The 21,813-nt window shown below is 43.4% G+C and overlaps 1 protein-coding gene across 3 annotated transcripts in view; it reads right to left on the bottom strand.

Annotated features, from left to right (window-relative positions):
• The window catches only part of POT1 (protection of telomeres 1), a 123,919-nt gene that overhangs the window by 739 nt on the left and 101,367 nt on the right, over window positions 1–21,813 (bottom strand). For all 3 annotated transcript variants that reach the window (XM_040343696.1, XM_040343697.1, XM_040343695.1), the window contains 3 exons: window positions 20,907–20,995; window positions 18,077–18,174; window positions 14,182–14,287 (listed from right to left, as the gene is read on the bottom strand). In XM_040343696.1, the coding sequence (XP_040199630.1) occupies window positions 14,182–14,287; window positions 18,077–18,174; window positions 20,907–20,995 (293 nt within the window). The remainder of the gene's footprint in view (window positions 1–14,181; window positions 14,288–18,076; window positions 18,175–20,906; window positions 20,996–21,813) is intronic.

Here is a 21,813-nt window from a genome sequence, read left to right as displayed (position 1 = left end):
TATAGGGTAGAATTAGTTTATATGTCAGAGAAAGTAAGAGAAAAAATGCATATGTTTAGCTTCTTTTGTGGACTGTAGCATTTGTAATTTTTTATATATATATATATATATATATATATATATATATATATATACACACATACATACACACAGTATCATGCAATAACACTGAAGAAATTACACTTTGCTACAATGTAAAAGTAGTGAGTGTACAGCTTGTATAACAGTGTAAATTTTCTGTCCCCTCAAAATAACCCAACACACAGCCATTAACCACTTGAGGACCCCTTCACGCCGATATATACGTCGGCAGAAGGGAAAGGCTGGGCACAGGCATGTACAGGTACGTCGCCTTTAAGAGCCCATCCGTGGGTCGCGAGCGTGCTGCGCTCTCGACCTAGTCCTGAGCTCCGTGACCGCGGGACCCGATTGCCGCCGGTGTCCTGTGATCCGTTCACAGGAGCTGAAGAACGGGGAGAGGTCAGTGTAAACAAACCTTCCCCGTTCTTCTCTTATTTTTTTAATATTTTTTGGGGGGATATTTATTACAGCAAAAAATAAAAAATATTTAATTTTTTTCAAAATTGTCGCTCTATTTTTGTTTATAGCGCAAAAAATAAAAAACGCAGAGGTGATCAAATACCACCAAAAGAAAGCTCTATTTGTGGGAAAAAAAGGACGCCAATTTTGTTTGGGAGCCACGTCGCATGACCGCGCAATTGTCAGTTAAAGCGACGCAGTGCCGAACCGCAAAAAGTGGCCTGGTCCTTTAGCTGCATAATGGTCCAGGGCTTAAGTGGTTAAAAGACTAAACCTACTTTTATGACCTGTTCCACTAACTATAGTATCAATAAAAGGATTTCTTAAAAATGTAAAGCTAAGAAAACAATCTCAAATTGTGACAAAAGATCTTGATGCAAATAATTCCAATGTATGCCCTTTTAACATTTCAAACATGAAGCACCTACTGGGTCATATGCAACTACATCTGCAAGGAAAGACTGATCAACAGCTGCCAAAACTATCAGGTTGAAAAAGCAATTCTCTCAGGGAATTTCACTATGGTAATAGATGCTGAAGTGTGCAACAACCGCACATCATCTTCACTTGTAGCAAGCAGTCTTTACTAATGGCCAACACCAGCTACAGGCTTATTTAAAAAGCAATTGCAAGAAGTCATGATAATGTACAAAATTGAGCAATTCATTTTTTGTACCTGAAAGTTTACATATTTAAAAAAATGTATTTTACTGTAAAAAAAAAAAAAATGTAATTCAGGAATTAAATTGTTACCTAGTTAAAAAGCAATGTATTAACATAATTAGGAGAAAATGTGGAAAAACCAAAAACCAAAATAAAAACAAAACTATGATATCCATATAAATGACTACTGCATGAGATTTAGATTCAGGTCTTTAACCACTTAAGCCCCGGACCAATATGCTGCCTAAAGACCCAAGGGGTTTTTACAGTTCGGGACTGCGTCGCTTTAACAGACAATTGCGCGGTCGTGCGACGTGGCTCCCAAACAAAATTGGCATCCTTTTTTCCCCACAAATAGAGCTTTCTTTTGGTGGTATTTGATCACCTCTGCGGTTTTTGTTTTTTGCGCTATAAACAAAAATAGAGCGACAATTTTGAAAAAAATTCAATATTTTTTACTTTTTGCTATAATAAATATCCCCCAAAAACATATATAATTTTTTTTTTTCCTCAATTTAGGCCGATACGTATTCTTCTACCTATTTTTGGTAAAAAAAAATCGCAATAATCGTTTATCGGTTGGTTTGCGCAAAATTTATAGCGTTTACAAAATAGGGGATAGTTTTATTGCATTTTTTATTTTTTATTTTTTTTACTACTAATGGCGGCGATCAGCGATTTTTTTCGTGACTGCGACATTATGGCGGACACTTCGGACAATTTTGACACATTTGTCATTTTCACAGCAAAAAATGCATTTAAATTGCATTATTTTTTGTGAAAATGACAGTTGCAGTTTGGGAGTTAAACACAGGGGGCGCTGTAACATTTAGGGTTCAGTGTGTGTGTGTTTACAACTATAGGGGGGTGTGGCTGTAGGACTGACATCATCGATCGAGTCTCCCTAATAAAAGGGATCACTCGATCGATGCGCCGCCATAGTGAAGCACGGGGAAGCCGTGTTTACACACGGCTCTCCCCGTTCTTCAGCTCCGGGGAGCGATCGCGACTATAAACGAATAGCCGCCCGGTCGTCCCGGATCGCTCCCCGAGGCTTGCCGACCACCGCATGTACCGGGGGGGGGGGGGGGGGGTCCCGATCGGACCCCCCACCCGCGTCAAGCAGAGGACGTATAGGTACATGCATGTGCCTGTCCGTGCCATTCTGCTGATGTATATTTACATGAGGAGGTCGGCAAGTGGTTAAAGCCAAACTAACTTGCTAACAAAAAAACCCACAAAAGATATAGGTGTCCATTTATTAAGCAGCAGTAAATCACTGCTGATTAGATGGCCAACATTCTCAGCCTGGGTTTACATTGTGCGATGAAGACACTGGGTGTGATTCACACAGGAATCGCACCGCATTCGATGTGATTTTAGTCATACATTTGGTTTGGCTGAAATCACATTGCATCTGCACCAAAATAGTGCAGGATATTTTTTTTTCCCCGCACCTGAACCAAATACGATTCTGGAAATCGAACTGTGTTGTGTGATCTGTTTCGGGGTGTCATTGACACCTGCAGTATATCACATGGAGGCCATGCAAATGTGATGCGGGAAAGGCAAGGCTTCGCTGTGTTTCCCGCATCGTATAAGTGTGAACCAAGGCGGAGAGTAAACAGTTCTTCTCTGAGCCTTGGTTCACGTTTATGCAATGCGGGAAACGCAGTGAATCCTCTGCATTTCCTGCATCGCATTGCAATTACGCAGCGTTTATGCGATCTGTCGCAGGAGTCAATGGTACCCCGAAACACATTGCAAAACACAGTGCAATTGCCAGAATCACATTGTGACTGAGGCGTGGCTGTGGACGTGATATATTTGGATTTTGCAAAAGCGTTCGATACAGTTCCGCACACACGGCTCATGTGTAAGGTAAGGTCTACAGGATTGGATATATCAGTTTGTAAATGGATAGAAAACTGTCTGAAAGACAGAATTCAGAGAGTCGTGGTTAATGATTCTTACTCTGAATGGTCCAAGGTTATCAGTGGTGTACCCCAAGGTTCAGTGCTGGGACCCTTACTTTTCAATATATTTATAAATGATATTGGGTCTGAGATCAAAAGTAACATTTCTGTCTTTGCAGATGACACCAAGCTATGCAGTGGAATAACGTCCTTGCAGGATGTCTCCAATTTACAAGCCCGCCTCAATGCTCTGTCTAATTGGGCGACTAAGTGGCAGATGAGGTTTAATGTTGATAAATGTAAATTTATGCACTTGGGGGCTAAGAACATGCATGCATCATACATACTAGGGGGAGTACAACTGGGGGATCTGTAGTGGAGAAGGATCTGGGGGTTTTAGTTGATCATAAGCTCAATAATGGCATGCAATGCCAAGCTGCGGTTTCCAAAGCGAGCAAAGTCCTTTCTTGTATTAAGAGAGGTATGGACTCCAGAGACAGAGATATAATTTTGCCCCTGTACAAATCATTAGTAAGACCTCATCTGGAATATGCAGTTGAGTTTTGGGCACCAGTTCTCAAAAAGGACATCGGAGAACTGGAGAAAGTGCAGAGAAGGGCAACCAAACTGATAAGAGGCATGGAGGAGCTCAGCTATGAGGAAAGATTAGAAGAACTGAATTTATTCACTCTTGAGAAGAGAAGAATAAGGGGGGATATTATCAACATGTACAAATATATAAGAGGTCCATACAGTGGACTTGGTGTTGAGTTATTCACTTTACGGTCAACACCGAGGACAAGGGGGCACTCTTTACGTCTAGAGGAAAGAGATTTCATCTCCAAATACGGAAAGGTTTTTTCACAGTAAGAGCTGTGAAAATGTGGAACAGACTCCCTCCAAAGGTGGTTCTGGCCAGCTCAGTAGATTGCTTTAAGAAAGGCCTGGATTATTTCCTAAATGTACAGAATATAACTGAGTACCAAGATTTGTAGGTAAAGTTGATCCAGGGTAAATCCGATTGCCTTTCGGGGGATCAGGAAGGAATTTTTTCCCCTGCTGTAGCAAATTGGATCATGCTCTGCTGGGGTTTTTTGCCTTCCTCTGGATCAACTGTGGGTATGGAGTTGGGTGTATAGGATTTTACTGTGTTTTTTATTTTGTTTTTTATTTTTTGTGGTTGAACTGGATGGACTTGTGTCTTTTTTCGACCTGACTAACTATGTAACTATGTAACTATGTGTCGGGGGAAAAAAAGGTCCTGCATCATTTTGGTGGGGATGCGATTTTGAAACTGCACCGCACAGACATCACATGCGATATGCACAGGAATGCGGTCCGATTCATGTGTGAATCACATGCAGTGTCTACATCGCACAAATGGCCAGGCTGAGTGTCTGTTAAGGAGAACAAAGGTGATCTACAAATGCTTGGAACTCAGAAGAACTGGAAATGCCGGCTGTAATCTTGCGAGATTAAAGTAACATTCACCTTATGAAAAACTTCCTAATAAATATATAATATTAAAAGTTCCCCATTCACAATTAAAAAACACCCTATAACTATGCAACATTGTAATTATTCATATTTAGACAATAATCACACATGCTTTTTTTAAACTTATTAATGGTGTATAGTAAAATGGTTGAACCTGCATCTGCCATTCAGGTATACACTATTCATAAAATGTGAAAATAAATAGAAATAAATAAAATAAAATGCTTAAAATATGGAGTTACTTACCGGTAACGTCCTTTTCCAGGAGTCTTTCAGGACAGCCACCTTAGAGAGATCCCGGCTCCTCCCCTCTCAGGAAACACCGCCTTCAATCAGAGATTTAAGTCTCATCCTCCCACTGGCCCTTCAGTTTATCACGAGCACCTCCGGCCAACTGGGGAGACACAAGAACACGTCATACAACACAAACATTACAATCTTACCTGACGGTCTTATGTGATGAGTCCTCAGACGTCCAGTACCTGGGTGGGTACCGGTGCTGTCCTGAAAGACTCCTGGAAAAGGACGTTACCGGTAAGTAACTCCATATTTCCCTGGATCGTCTTTCAGGACAGCCACCTTAGAGAGGATAAGCGAGCACCTTACCTTAGGGTGGGACTACTGCTTGCAGAACTTTACGACCAAAGGCTTGGTCCTTTGCTGACAGCAGATCCAATCTGTAGTGCTTGACAAACGTGTTGAAGCTGGACCACGTTGCAGCCTTACAAATTTGCTCAGGAGAAGCACCAGCCCATTCCGCCTGTGAAGCTGCAGCCGCTCTAGTGGAATGTGCCCTGATCCCATCTGGGGGGTCTGACCCTCCTAACTCATAAGCTTGAACAATAGCCGATTTAAGCCATCTGGCTATAGTCCGTCTGGACGCCCTGGATCCTTTCTTAGATCCTGAAAATAATACAAAAAGGGACTCTGACTTTCTAAATTGTCTAGTGCATTCTAAGTATTGGAGAATGCACCTCCTAACATCTAAATTATGGAATGAACGTTCCTGTTCCTTCACAGGATTAGAACAAAAAGTGGGTAAGATGATTTCTTGGCTCCTATGAAATCTTGAAGCCACTTTTGGCAGGAAGGCCGGATCGGTTTTGAAAATAACCCTGTCCGGAAAAACTTGAAAATAAGGGGCCCTGATGGAAAGGGCTTCGAGTTCGCTGACTCGTCTTGCCGTGGTAATTGCCACCAAAAACACAGTTTTGAGGGTAATTAGTTTCAAAGAACAGGATTCTAGTGGTTCAAAAGGTTCTTTTGTAAGAGCCTGTAAAACCAAAGAGAGGTTCCAAACTGGAAGGGAAGAGGTTCTAACTGGCCTCTGTCTACTTAGACCCTTGAAGAACCTTGCTATCCAAGGGTCTAACGCTAGTTGTTTCTCTAGAAAAACGCTCAATGCAGAAACTTGTCCTTTCAATGTGCTAAGTGCTAAACCTTTGTCTGCACCTGACTGTAGGAATTCTAGCACTGCCACTGAACTATGAACGTCAAAGGAGCCTTCTGAGCACCATATGTTAAAACGTCTCCACACCTTACAATAGATGTTTTGAGTTTCTACTTTCCTACAATTTAGGAGAGTCTTAATTAGACGCTCAGAAAAACCCCTGCCCCTCAACAATGACTCCTCAGAAGCCAGGCTGCCAGGTTCCACCTGTCTACCTGAGGGCATCAGATTGGACCCTGAGAAAGAAGGTCGGTCTGGGCCGGAAGGATCCAAGGAGGTTCTATTGCCAGGTTCTTTAGAATGGAGAACCACGGTCTCCTGGGCCAATAAGGAGCGATCAAGATGAGGATCGTATTCTCCCCTTGCAACTTCCTCAATACTGCCGGAATCAGGACCGGAGGGGGGAAGGCATAGCACCTTGAAAATGCCCAAGTCTGGGCGAGTGCGTCTATTCCCAGCGCTCCGTCCCATCTGTTTAGGGAGAAGAAAAGACTTGTCTTGGTATTGTGTTTCGAGGCAAAGAGGTCTATGCATGGTGTTCCCCATCTCTGAACAATCATGTTGAATACCTCCTGCTTTAAGATCCAATCGCCTTCCCTCAGAGTTGTTCTGCAGAGGAAGTCCGCTGTCTGGTTCTGATCTCCCTTCAAGTGGGTTGCAGACAGGGACAATACATTGAGTTCGGCCCACTTCAGGATGGCTTCTGCCAGAAGCCATAGGGAGCAACTTTTTGTACCCCCCTGCCTGTTGATGTAGGCTACTGTTGGGGAATTGTCCGAACGGATTCTCACATGTTGTCCCTGAAGTTCCCCCTGAAAGGCTCTGAGCGCTAGTTCTACTGCTCTCAGCTCCCTCCAGTTGGAGGATCTTAGAGCGTCCTCTTTCCTCCAGGTCCCTTGGACCCACTTGGGACCCAAGTGTGCTCCCCAACTGGAACCGCTGGCATCGGTTGTGACTGTCTTGGTCACTGGCAGGATCCACTCGAGACCCTGGGACAGATTTGCTCCCTTTCTCCACCACCAGAGTGACCTTTTGACCTGATTTGGGATGGAGATTAAGGCATCCAAAGAGGTCTGACTGTGGTCCCAAACCTTCAGAATAAATAACTGAAGAGGACGAAAGTGCAGTCCCGCCCAATGTACTGCCGGAAGTGTGGATGTTAGTAATCCCAATCCTGACATGGCCTCCCTGACTGAAACCTGACTGTTGCTCTGCAACCGTAACATGGTCTTGTCCACCTTTAGGACCTTTTCTGAGGGAAGAAAGACCCTTTGGATCGTTGAGTCCACCACATAACCCAGGAAGGTGACTCTCTGGGCTGGGACTAAACTGGACTTTTCTAGGTTCAGAAGCCATCCCAATTTCTCCAGGATGTCTCTTGCTACCTGAAGATCCTGAACCAATTGTTCCGCTGAGGGTGCAAACAGGAGAAGATCGTCTAGATATGCGACTATCGAAAGACCTTTGAGTCGCAGAAAGGCCAGAACTTCTACCATTACTTTTGTGAAGATTCGGGGGGAAGACGATAGCCCAAAGGGGAGAGCTTTGAACTGCCAATGCAGTACCCGATTCCCAGTCCTTACTGCTAGCCTCAGATATTTTTTGATGATCCTCGGCTATGGGAATATGCAGATACGCATCTTTTAGATCGATGGATGCCATGAAGCAGTTTGGCGGGAGTAACGCTCTGACCGAATAGATCGAATCCATTCTGAATCTCCTGTACTTGACGGAGACATTCAGAGGCTTCAAATTCAGGATGAGCCTGAATTTCCCTGATGGCTTGCGGACCACAAAAATGTGGGAGTAAAAGCCTCTGCTTGTCTCCGGACCTGGCACCTGGACAATCACCTCCTGCTCTTCCAATTCCTGTAAAGAGGATAGAAGAGCGGAGGCTTTTTCCCCGCATATTGGTAGGTTGGTAATCAAAAACCTGAGAGGTGGGGGATTTGAGAACTCCAACCTGTAGCCCCGTCTGATGATCACCAAAACAAATTGGTTTGAGGTGATCACCTCCCACTGTGGGAGGAAGGCCCCCAACCTTCCTCCCACTGTTACCATGTCACTGGGCCTTTTTGGGCTGTTCAGGAGGGCGAAAAATCGCCGCCCCACGCCCTTTCCCCTTAGGTCCCCAAACTTTCTTTTGTTGACCTGTTTTAGGGGTCTCAGATTTCCTAGGAAACTGAAATTTTCTTTTTGCCTGTTGCCCAAATTTCCTTTTAATGGGAAAAGCTTTCTTTTTATCAGCCGTCCTATCCAGGACGGCTTCCAGACCAGGCCCAAATAATAAATCTCCGGTAAGCGGTATGCCACAGAGTTTTATCTTAGACGCACTGTCCCCCTGCCACGTCTTAAGCCACAAGGCTCTCCTTGCTGAATTGGTCAGGGCTGACGATCTGGCGGACATGCGTACTGATTCGGCCGAGGCATCTGCCAGATAGGCCACCCCTTTAAGGAGCGTGGGAAAAGAAGCAAGGATAACATCCTTTGCTGTATTAGCTTCGATATGCGCCTTGATTTGCGTGAGCCAAAACTCCATATTACGGGCCACTACCGTGGCTGCCATGGCGGGTTTGAGATTTGTCTGTGATGATTCCCAGGACTTTTTCAAAAGGGAATCCATCCTCTTATCCATGGGGTCAGAGAGTACCCCCATATCCTCGAAGGCCAGATCTGTATTTCTGGATACTTGAGAGAATGCTGCGTCTAGTTTTGGAGTTTTATTCCAAACTAAACTATCTTCACCTGCAAAAGGAAACCTCCTTTTTAGTGCATTAGAGAAAAAAGGTTTCCTCTCTGGGTCTTGCCATTCTTTTTTAATGGCATTGACCAACACATCATGGACTGGAAAAACTTTATTTTTCTGTTCCTCCAGACCCCTATACATTTGGTCATGTAATGACAAAACTTTCTTTTCCTCCTGGATACCTAGAGTGGTGTGGATGGCATCTAAAAGCTCCTCCACATCCTCTAGAGAAAGTTTGTACCTTGAGGCTTTGGAGGACTCCCCGTCCAGCCCCTCTATATCTGATTCCTCCTGGGAATCAGAAATGGCGCTACCCGCTTCTTCCTCAATGTCCTCCGCTAGACCCTCCGGTTTCTCGCCACTACTAGGGAGAAAATCCGTAGGATTAGGTGAAACAACCTGCTGTGCTGGTGGGACACTGCTTTGGGGCTGGGGCAGTTGAAAAGAGGAAAAAAGAGCTTGAAAGGACTGAAAGGTACTAGAAAGCTCCTTAACTGACGCCGCCAGCTCTGCCCCCTGTTCTGCTGTCTGTTCTCTTAAAACATCCCCAATACAACGCTTACAGAGCGTTTTCAACCAGGATTCCCCTAGTGTTGATCTGCACACAGGGCACTTCCTTTTAGAGCCATGGGCTGATTTGCTTGAGGCTTTCTGAAAAGAGAAGCAAACAAAAGACAGCAGCACATTAGCTGGGGCCCACCAGCAATAAACACAGGGATCACCAGGAGTGCCCCCCAGGACCAACTACGACCAGGGTCCCAGAAACTCCTATCCCCACCGACCACCAGGAAGGGAAAAAACACCCGTGGAGCTAACAGGGTATAGGCAGGTGAACACCACCCCAGGGTTCACTTACCTGCGGCTGGCTGGCGCTTTCCTCGGATGGAGCTGTCCTCGAGACCTCTGTCTCCGACATTGCTGCTCAGCGGAGCGGTGGTCCGTTGTCTCCTTAGCCGACACCTCAGACTGGAGAGACTGCACCAGCCAGCGTGCGTGGTCCGCTTTCCTAGGCCGCGTCCGGAACCGGAAGACGCGGCCTCGTGTGGCTGTCCCGCCCCCAACCGGAACTGACGTCGCCCATCCTCCGGACCAGCGAGCTCCAAGCTGGCTGCAAAGCAGGGGGGACCTGAGGCAGCCCACAGCGCCACCCTAGGCAGAGAAAACGACGGACCTCCCAGCTTACTCTTCTCCCCAAAGAGACGCTGGGACGCACATGCGGCGCTGCAGGTGACGACTCACTAGCCGGCCTGAGCGCCAAATTCAAAAATAAAAATGTAAACTTTTTAGGCAGAAGAACTCAATCTTCTAAAAATTGCCCAATAAAGCCTCAGCTTCCCCAGCCATCGGCTCCTGGTTCCACAGCGGTGTCTCCCCACCGGAGGAAACACCATAACTGAAGGGCCAGTGGGAGGATGAGACTTAAATCTCTGATTGAAGGCGGTGTTTCCTGAGAGGGGAGGAGCCGGGATCTCTCTAAGGTGGCTGTCCTGAAAGACGATCCAGGGAAATATTAATATTGAATAATACATAATTAATTATTTTTGTTTTAAAGTAAATGATGATCTCTCTGTATAAGAGAAATAGAACATTTCATGCATTATAGCTTGGGGGTTAAAAATGTTTATATAAAATATCACTACATCATTAAATATAGTTTTTAATGTAACTGTATATCAATAAATATAAAATATGATATCACATGGTCCTCACAGTAGCTTGCAAAGATAAAAGATAGATATCAGTGGTGGCCCATCAATTAGGATTGGATTCCAATGGATTATGTTTTTTTTTTTTTTTTTTAGACGCTTGTAATTAGAGCTAGAGGCTCAAATTGGCTTAAAAAAAGGGTGGGCTTGGGGCGGTGTAAGTGTGGGCAAATGGACCGATAGGGGGAGGGCATTGGCGGGATATCTTGTTTTCCGTCCCCCCAAAATATACAGCACGAGTGGCCACTGATATATCTATATATAGATATATATTTCTATGCAAAAGTTTTAGGAAGGTGTAAAGAAATGCTGTACAGTAAGAATAATAATAATAAGAACAAAATAAAGATCTTAATCAAATCAATATTTGATGCGACTACCCTTTGTCTTTACACCAGCATCAATTCTTATACTTGCACACTGTAAGGCTGGTCAAACATTATACAATTTTCTTATTCAATTTCCTTTAGATTCATCTTCAACTATGTAGTGCAAGGGCCTGCCTGATTGTATACAAATAATTGAAAGTGTTTAGGTTTGAGCTCATTACATAGTTTTGGTAAATCTAAAGGAAAATTGTACAAGAAAATTGTAGAATGTAGGGATTAGTGTCAGGTGTACGATTAACAGAAAAAGGTGTGTAGAAGGCTTAGGGCCAGATTCAGGTACATTGGGCGTATCTCTGTGGCGGCGTAACGTATCCGATTTACGTTATGCCGCCGCAAGTTTTTCAGGCAAGTGCTTTATTCACAAAGCACTTACCTGTAAAGTTGCGGCGGCGTAGCGTAAATCACCTGGCGGAATTCAAATTCGGTGGGTAGGGGGCGTGTATCATTTAAATGAAGCGCATCCCCGCGCCGAACGAACGGTGCAATGCGCCGTCCGTAAAATATCCCAGTGTGCATTGCTCCAAATGACGTCGCAAGGACGTCATTGGTTTAGACGTGAACGCAAATGATGTCCAGCCCCATTCACGGACGACTTACGTAAACGACGTAACTTTTTAAAATTTCGACGCGGGAACGACGGGCATACTTAACATTGGCTGCGCCTCATATAGCAGGGGCAACTTTACGCCGGGAAAAGCCTAACGTAAACGTTGTAACTTTACTGCGTCGGCCGCGCGTACGTTTGGGAATTCGCGTATCTAGCTAATTTGCATACTCGACGCGGAAATCGACGGAAGCGCCACCTAGCGGGCAAAAAAAAATTGCAGTTTAGATCCGACGGCGTAAGAGATTTACGCCTGTCGGATCTAATGGATATCTATGCGTAACTGATTCTAAGAATCACTCGCATAGATACGACGGGCCAGATTAGGATTTACGACGGCGTACATGGCGCTGCGCCATCGTAAGTCCTTTGAGAATCTGGCCCTTAGAGCCCATTCACACAGGGGCAACACGACTTCTAGCATGACTTTGGGAGGCAACTTGGACACGACTTGAGTATGAATCATCAGGCAACTTACAAGGCAACTTAAAGTCGCCTCTAGGACAGGAGGCTTTCCAGTGGCCAATCAAACAACAATCAGCTCTGTGGGAGGGAGGGGTTTGCCTGAGAAATGTATGTTATCTTCCTGTATTGTTGCTTCAGTTAAGACAGTGATCAGACTTCTGAGGCGACTTCCATTGAAATCAATGGGTACAAGTTGCCTAGAAGTCGGATTGAAGTGGTAGAGGAACCTTTTCTGAGGTCGGAGCGACTTCAGTAGTGTACATTAAGAGGGCTCTCATTCACTTCCATTCATTTTCTCGACTGCGCGACTTGGGGCAACTTGGGGCGTCTTGAAGTCGGATCCCAGGTCGCCCCAGTGTGAACCGGCTCTTAAAACTAGATGAGGAACTGCCAGACTCTGCTACTAAGGTGAGGTTGTGGAGGACTGTTTTATTGCCCTAAAGGCCCATACACACGATCGGATTTTCCGACAACAATGGGTTGATGGATGTGTTTTATCGGACAATCGGATCATCTGTATGCTCCATCGGACAATTGTTGGAATTTCCGACAACAAATGTGGCATAGCATGCTCACAAATTTTCGGACAAAACATGTGTTCCGTCAGGATTATCCGAACGTGTGTACACAAATCCATCGGACTAAAATCCAAAGTACAAACACGCATGCTTCGAACCAATGCTAAAAACACCAGACAACAATAGCAGAAGTTACCCAAAGGGTGGCGGTAAAGAGCTGAAAAATCACGTGGTTTGGTGAATGTTGGCTGAAAATGTTCTGCTGTCTGTATGCAGAACAAGTTCACGGGCAAATGCACCTTTGGACAAAAATCCACGGAAAAGTCAGGATGAAAGTCCAATTGAGTATATGAGGCTTTACACGATCAGAAAATCATACAGAAAATACCACTTTTGAAGCGATCGTACGATAATCTGATCGTTACTACACAGCTTTCGAGAGCCATTAATATGTGATGGGACAATCTTGAACATTTTCCCCCTGCGATACTACATGGTACGATTTTTGTTTAATCTGTAGCAGTTGTCTTTCAAAAATACAATACAAATACACTACAATACAATACATTACATAACTTCCAAACTTTTATTCTGTTGTATTCTGAGAATTTTTTTAACTTTAGTAAACTCTTCATTTTCAATATGAGACTAGCATGCAAAAAAAAAAAAAAAAAAAAAAAATGGATGATCATTCTTCCGAGAATCTCATTGTGTGTACCAGTCAGTTACAGATCATGGTAAGAGTGAGCACAGCAACAAGACACAAGGTTGATACACATCATCAGCAAGGTCTCTCCCAGGCTAAGATTTCAAAACAGACTGGGGTTTCAAGATATGCTGTTCAAGCTCTTTTTGAAGAACCCCAAATCAATGCTGGGGACTGTAGACACAGATGAGACGCATGTCCAGCACTGCCATCGGCAAAGAATTGTTGGAAACCAGTGGGACCAGGTACACCTATCTACTGTCCAGAGATGTCTATCCCAAAGTAGTCTTCATAGAAGAATTGCAGCCACAATGCGTAAAGTGTTACTAAACCCACAACAGTAAAGAATGCTTGTTAGACTTACTACTTACTGTGGAACCTAAGGGGTAATTCTGGGCATTGTGTAAAAAGACTGTTTAATCCTGTCTTCTCTGATCCTCCCCTTCTTCCACAGTCCCCAATTAATTTCCTGATAGAGCAGAGCCTTGGGGCACTCTGCACATGCTCACTTTGGTGTGTATTGATAGAGAGTTTTGTTTTTTTATTGGGAGGGTGCATGTGATCAGCACAGAGCCAATCAGCACTGTCCTGACAAAGGGTCGGGGGTCCTGCAGTGCCATGGGACAATAAAGGGAGAATGAAAACTCCTCCTACAGTCTTTAAACAGTGCTCAGCTGGACACTTATAGAAGTCATAAGATTTCTATATACATACTGCTGATGAGAAAAGGTATTTAGCAGTTTATATTAACTAAAATATTGTCATTTCCATGTTCATATATATTGAATGCAGGGTCCTCGGTTTAGTAACACCTTAATGCTACAGAGATAAAGGCTTGCCGATTTTACTGCAGATTCAATATATATTTTAGTGTGCATAGTCTGGGCACAGGTTCACTTTAACAAAGGGAAACTAGTTCACAAAAAGCAAAAGAAATGGCAACCTTACATAACATGCACAGTGCACACAATAAGCACTTACCTATTGATTTTCCTGGTGGGCACAGTGTGGTCATAATGACATTAAGTTGTTCTTGTAAATTATTTACCATAAATATCTCAGAAGCAGAAATCTGAAAGAACTGTTCCTATAATTTCAGAAGACATAGAATATGTAAACAATGCCTATAAACCAGAATATTTAGCATTAAGAAACAATACCAACAAGAAACTGCAATCATATATTTATACCCATGTTTCATATTTTTTTTGCATAAAATCGATAATTTACAAATAAATATTCTTAACATTTCTTTAAAAGCACACTGGTTATTTTACTTAGGTGACCATAGGTGGTGACATTTCCGGCCAGCTACTTCCAGTTTCACATTGTTTTTAATGTTTTAATGTGAGTAGATTACCTGGAATTTTGGATTTTATACAATAAATATACAGAACTACGCTATATAGTTTGTTTTGCTATTTGTACCCATCCCTGGAGGTTCGTTGAGGACAAAACCTTTTGTAGCTGGAGTTACCGCCTGTGGGACCACAGAGCCCAGCAGTCCTCATAACATTTGCACACTTAATGGGATTCCGGGATTTCTGATGAAGAAATTTTTCAGAAGAAATAAGGACATTAACTAGTAGCCGACCAGCCACCGTCATTATACGGCGGCAGGTCGGCTCTCCTGGGCGAGAGCCCGTAGCTATACGTCCTATCGTATAGCCGCCACTAGGGGGCGCGCGCGCGCCGCCGGAGGCGCGCGCGCGCGCTCCCCGCTCGCCCCCGACTCCCGTGCGTGTGCCCGGCGGGCGCGATCGCCGCCGGGCACACGCGATCGCTCGGTACAGAGCGGGGAACGGGAGCTGTGTGTGTAAACACACAGCTCTCGTTCCTGTCAGCAGGGGAAATGCTGATTTTCTGTTCATACACTGTATGAACAGAAAATCAGTGTTTCCCCTAGTGAGGCCACCCCCCCCCCCACAGTAAGAACACACCCAGGCATACTTAACCCCTTCCCCGCCCCCTAGTGTTAACCCCTTCACTGCCAGTGGCATTTTTATAGTAATCTAATGCATTTTTATAGCACTGATCGCTATAAAAATGCCAATGGTCCCAAAAATGTGTCAAACATGTCCGAAGTGTCCGCCATAATGTCGCAATACCGAAAAAAAAAATCGCTGATCGCCGCCATTACTAGTAAAAAAAATATTAATAAAAATGCCATAAAAATACCCCCTATTTTGTAAACGCTATAACTTTTGCGCAAACCAATCAATAAACGCTTATTGCGATTTTTTTTACGAAAAATATGTAGAAGAATACGTATCGGCCTAAACTGAGGAAAAAAAATGTTTTTTTATATATTTTTGGGGGATATTTATTACAGCAAAAAGTAAAAAATATTCATTTTTTTCAAAATTGTCGCTCTATTTTTGTTTATAGCGCAAAAAATAAAAAACGCAGAGGTGATCAAATACCACCAAAAGAAAGCTCTATTTGTGGGAAAAAAAGGACGCCAATTTTGTTTGGGAGCCACGTCGCACGACCGCGCAATTGTCTGTTAAAGCGACGCAGTCCCGAATCGCAAAAAGTACTCTGGTCTTTAGGCAGCAATATGTTCCGGGGGGTAAGTGGTTAAAAAGCAAAATGGAAGGATGAGGTAAGTAAAGGAGGACTGCACTAAGGTAAAGGAAGCTATTTAGGAGAAAATTGTACCTTTACATCCCCTTTAAAGAGCAGATACAACTAGAAGGTTGTTGCAGCCACAGGTGCTCTGAAAGACCTAGCACTGGAGACAGTGGTCAGACCCTTCAGCTTCATATTGGCATGTCCCGCATCAATAGGAACATACTTCCTTGGTAAAAAATGGCAAGAAGGAGCACAGATGTCAGCATCGAGCCTTTCATTGTTGTCTTTCAGGATGCAATTTCCTTGTCCTGCACCATGCAAAATAAGCCCCCCAAAGGCCTTGAAAGGTTTTTACATTGTTCCCAATTTGGCAGAGTAGATGAGGGAGAACCTGGAGGGATGGAAAGGGGTAGATCATGTTGAACTGATCCAGTGTCACCAGAGTATCCACTGCAAAGGCCCGAGAGTCCCTGGACCTGGTGAATGGGTGATAGGATATTCACATCTGGTGTTCACCACCTATTTGAAAGACTTTGAAAGACTTCTGGATTGAGAGTCAATTCTCTAGGATCCAGATACTGGTGGCTGAGAAAATCCCCCTTCCAATTTCCACACATGTGATGTGGACTGCAGGCAGGCCTGGAACTTGAAATTTCTGTCCAAGGGATGATCAATTCTGCTCCCCTTAGAGAAGCACGATTTCTGGCGTTCCTTGATGTGGAGCATAGCCAGATGGCAATGTGCAGATTCGGTAGCCTGATTGTCAATCTAGACCAGAAAACCCACCAGAAGAAGGTATGCAATGATTGACCTGCCATTCTCCAACACATAGGAACAAATTTAGAGTTTTTTTTAGATCCAGAATGAGTCAACCTTCTCAATTTAGTTTTGGAACCTTAAAGAAGTTTGAGCATAACCCTTGAACGCATTCTGCTGGTGGTACAGGGATAAAGATCCCCTGGCTCAAAAGATTTTGGGACAGCAGAAAGCAGATGCGACTGCCATGATCATGATGGAGAAGTTGAAAACTTAAAGTGGATGTAAACCTGATTTTTTTTTTATAGACTTCTATCTTGTACCGTAGAGGATGTCAAGTCATCTGTGCCCAGTCTTGCCACAAAGTTTATCCAGCTCTGAGCAATCTTTTTGTCTTTTTTTAGTAAGATTATAAATACAACACAAATGTAAGTTTGTGTCGCTACATCCCCCACTGCTGAGACTGACATCCGATTTCTTTATCTCATGAACGGCATGAGAGAGAAAGAGTGTTACAATTCCAGCTTCACATCCCTCCCCCTTTCTTCCCCAGCTCTCCCAGGACTGGCTGCTCCACACCTCAGCATGATTGGGCATGCTGAAGTCATGTGGTGCATTTCCTGAGTTTTGACTGGATGTTACTCAAAACTCAAGAAAAGGAGCGTAGGAGAGTGTAGAGGTGGGCGGGGAATTTGGTGACATCACGACTCCAGCCCATTTGTGGACTTGTGTTTTTTTTTTTCAACCTAACTATGTAACACAGTTGCAATGAATACCAATGATTCTGAGACCTGTACAATCAGGAAAAGTTACTCCAACTATAATGTCCCCATTTCTATTGTATGTGGAGATTATATATATATATATATATATATATATATATATCACTTTTATTTCTGCGTGAATTCCATACTATATCCATGCTACCCATCGTTCTAAAGTGAATGGGCAAGATACAGTGAAAGAATTAGCCTAAAAGAGATTGGCATTATGAAAACCGCAAAAAAAAAAAAAGAGAACCACTGGCCATAGCAACCAATTATTTGTTGTTAGGCCACAGCAATCAATTATTTGATCAAATCTACTGTAATATCACAACAGTTAAAACGGCTTATAGTTTTGACCAGTATATATTTTTTCTGTTATTGGAATCAGCCATAGATTGAGCAAATATTTTTATATTATTGTAACATTGGGACAGATCACAAAAAATAACCATACCATCTGCAAGCTGCAAGTCGAAGTGTATGTATAAAAAAAAATAAAAGACAAAAAAAAAAAAACAACCTGACCAAAGTTTGAATCCTTACTTGCACTAGCCCAAAAAAAACAAAAAAAAAAAACAAACATACTTTGGACTATACACGCACAGCTTTTTTTTTTAAAATTCAGTAAGAAACAGCCACCTACAAAAAATGCTTGTGCAGGAACCCTTCAACCCTTGAAAATATTAATACAAACACATCCTAAAGCATCAACATCACTCCATTGCCTATTTAACAGCGCATTTACTGTATACTTACAAATCATAAATCATTATACTTACTGCAGCACGCCTCCACAAATAAGCATTAAGTGACCCAGTTTCATCTTCCAGTGTAAGGTTCATAACAAAGACATATGTTAATGGTTTAATACCCAATGCTAAATCAACAAAACAGAGAAAATAATGTTTTAGTGGATGGTTGTCTCATATTTTAACACGTATAAGTAAATTTCGTTTAGTGAAAAACACTACTGCTCATCTTTATTTTCAAAGTTTTGTGTGTGGGGCGATGCAAGGTTTTACCCACTTGCAGGTCCCTATTGCTAAATGTGACCCCGGGGAGAGTAATCATTCTCTGTCCCTCCTCGAAGAGGGAAGACACGCAATAGTTGCCAATAAAAAGTGTTTTATATTGCCCCCAGGTCTACAGAGCAAGGGGCTGCGGGTTGGAAGAATCCACAACATGTTGCCGATTCCCAAGGCTCCTCTTTTTATCAAACTCTTCAGGGCTGCCTGTGATTGGGGTAGTGTCTACAGGACCCTGCATGCATACCATGTGAATGCACAGTGCACAGTAGACCATATACGCGAGAGGTAGAGTGACAACACTACCACCCCATTAGCAGCCCGTGGATAGCTCCATCAACCTATTATAGAAAGTCCCGGGATCTATTGCATCACTTTTACTTTTTTCGGTTTAGCAACACCTTAATTGTCAGGGTTCTGCTTACATCCCATAGGATTTTTTTCCCAGAAAGCATATTGAAATGCACTGCAGAGAAGGAAGCCATGAAGTGCAGCTTATTGCAGAGATCTGGTTGTCAAGGCTGGGACAAGGTCTTAGCACAGTGGTCTAAGAGAGCAATTATGGCATTAAACTCTGGAGCAGTTAAACCAATCTCTGCACTCCCTGACACTGCAAATTGCAGCACAGAGCAAGAACTATTCTTATAAGCTTTTCTTTTGCTCTATGCTGGGTGTTAAAATATTAGTTCACCTTTACAGAAAGTCTGTAACCCCACCCCCACAGGTCCCCGCTGTACTTAGCTCCTGCAATCCTCCCCTCTGGTCCAGGTATTTAAAATTCCTACTGTTTTGGCCCCTCTCCATCCAGTGCTGCCTGGACAGACCAGATTCTGATTGGAGAGCGCCATCTGGTCCAAATTTCCCAGACCAGTGGAGCGGCTTGTGAGAACCCTGACAGCTCAGGATTGTGGGAGGCAAGTACAGTGAGGATAGTAAATATGAACTAACACTTTACCTCAGAATAAGAGCAAATACTGAGGTTATGTATTCTGGGTATTCTTCAATTTTCAATTCTGAAAATGACAGGTGGATTAGCATTTTAATGTGTCCATTATTAATTGAATCAACTGCATTTAAAAAAAATACAAAAGTATAACAGTGTAAATGAGGACTTTTTATACTTAACTACTCCTGGAATCTTAGTTCTTGTACAGAAATTTAATATAAAAACACACTTACAGGTGCATTTGCTCTCTGTGTCCCCAGACACATGCTGTAGTTCCATCCTCCAACCTCTAAGGCCCCTTTGGATCTGAACATTCATATGAAAATTCCCATTAGTACATTAAATTGGCTTTTACCATTTGATTTTGGAATGAATGGACTTTCCTAAAAGAAAACCACATTCACTGCTAGAAATTAATTTGTTTGAGAAAAAAAATTTCATCCCGCTCCTTCAATTTTTTTTCACTACTGCCATCGGAAGCCAACTTTTATTTGACCCTTTTAAACAATTAGTATTTAAAACGTCTTTAACCACTTAAGGACCGCCTCCTGCAGATATACGTCGGCAGAATGGCACGGCTGGGCACAAGCACATACCTGTACGTCCTCTTTAAGTGCCCAGCCGTGGGTCGCGGGCACACGCCCGCGATCCGTACCGTATTTGCCGGCGTATAAGACAACTGGGCGTATAAGAGGACCCCCTAATTTTCCAGCTAAAATGTTGGTTTTGGGATATACTCACCATAAAAAACGACCCCCTTCCTACTCGTGCCTCGCCTCAGCTCACTGTGCCACCATTACATGCCTCACTGTGCCACCATTACATGCCTCACTGTGCCACCATTACATGCCAGACTGTGCCACATGTCTGTGCAGAATCTGTCAGACCGTGGCCGTCCATTTTTCAAAAGCCGCGCCTCCTCCTTCTGCTGTTCCGTGATAGGCGGAACACTCAGCTTCCCAGCAGACACTGTGTTCAGTGTTCCGCCTATCACAGGTGCCCTCTTGTCCGAGACCGAGGACAAGAGGGCATCTATGACAGGGGGAACACTAAACAGAGGCTCTGCTGCGAATCTGAGTGTTCCGCCTATCACGGAACAGCAGAAGAAGGAGGTACAGCTTTTGAAAAATGGACGGGCGCGGTCTGACTGACAGTCTGCATGTTAGGTTACCGGCGTTTAAGACGACCCGCAACTTTTAAGAAGAATTTCATGGGTTAAAAAGTCGTCTCATACGCCGGAAAATACGGTATTTTTAATACAATAGCATATAGTGAGAGAAAAAAAATAATATCACACACACACACTGAATATACATATTAATATATGCTATTAGCATTATAGCCCTCTTTGCTGAAATATTTGGGCCATATATTGTACTGGATGTTACATAGATGCAAATAACACAAACTAGATTACTCTGGTTATGACTAGTCAAGTTTATAAACCCAGCATTAAAATAGGGAAACCTAAATGATACACATTTTAGAACCTAATGTAAATGACCAGCATGGTGGTTACAAATAACTTTTTATCAATGAAAAAATATGATAAATAAGAATAAATGCACAGCCCATCAAATGATTGTTTTGTTAATATGCAATCATTAAAACATCTTTGATTGCTTTCCCATACTCTACCTTTAGCTATTTCAGTAGCATTCCAAGATCCTTCAAGGGTTAAAGAGCTAAGTGCTTCTATAGACTTCAGGCTTGAACAATTTCTGCACCTAAAAAAGTAAAGCAGAGTTAATTGAGCTGCTGGCTAAAGATTGTCAAATTAGTATAGCACTGTGCCTGTGACGTCTGGCTTGTGCTGACAACTCCTTCCATGTGGTACATGCAAATTGGAGCACAAGAAAGAAAGAAATAGATATAAACATGTGAGAAAAATCCTGAAAAACTCTCTTAATTAAACCCTAAGGCCCCATACACACCATAGAATCTATCCGCAGATAAATCCCATCAAATGGGTTTGAGCGGATAGATCCTATGGTGTGTACACGCCAGCGGATCTTTATCCGCGGATATATCTCCCCTGGGATGGATTCCAGCAGATCGGATATTCGCTGACATGCTGAACAAATCCATCTGCTGGAATCCATCCCAACGGATGGATCCGCTCGTCTGTACAGACTCACTGGATCCATCCGTCCAAAGGGATTCCCCGCACGCGTCGTAATGATTTGACGCATGCGTGGAATTCCTTACATGACAGCGTCGCGGCCGTCGCCGCGTCATAATCGCGGCGACGGCGCGACACGTCATCGCCAGAGGATTTCCGCGCGGATTTCAATGCGATGGTGAGTACACTCCATCGCATAGAAATCTGCGGAAATCTTTGAGAGGATTTATCCGTGGAAACGGTCCGCTGGACCGTATCCGCGGATAAATTCTCTCGTGTGTATGGGGCCTTAGGGCAAAAAAATATATATCATTACGCACAGCAAAGTAAAATCCAAAGCTGTGATCATAATGGCTAAGCATATTTCTGGACTATTAGGCCCAGTCAGGGCTGGATCGACATCACTGGAGTCTGTGAGGCCTG

Source organism: Rana temporaria, chromosome 3 (assembly GCF_905171775.1).
Source record: "Rana temporaria chromosome 3, aRanTem1.1, whole genome shotgun sequence".
Lineage (NCBI taxonomy): Eukaryota > Metazoa > Chordata > Amphibia > Anura > Ranidae > Rana > Rana temporaria.
The sequence above is the reverse complement of the archived record's forward strand: the minus strand, read 5'-3'. Positions and strand labels throughout refer to the sequence as shown.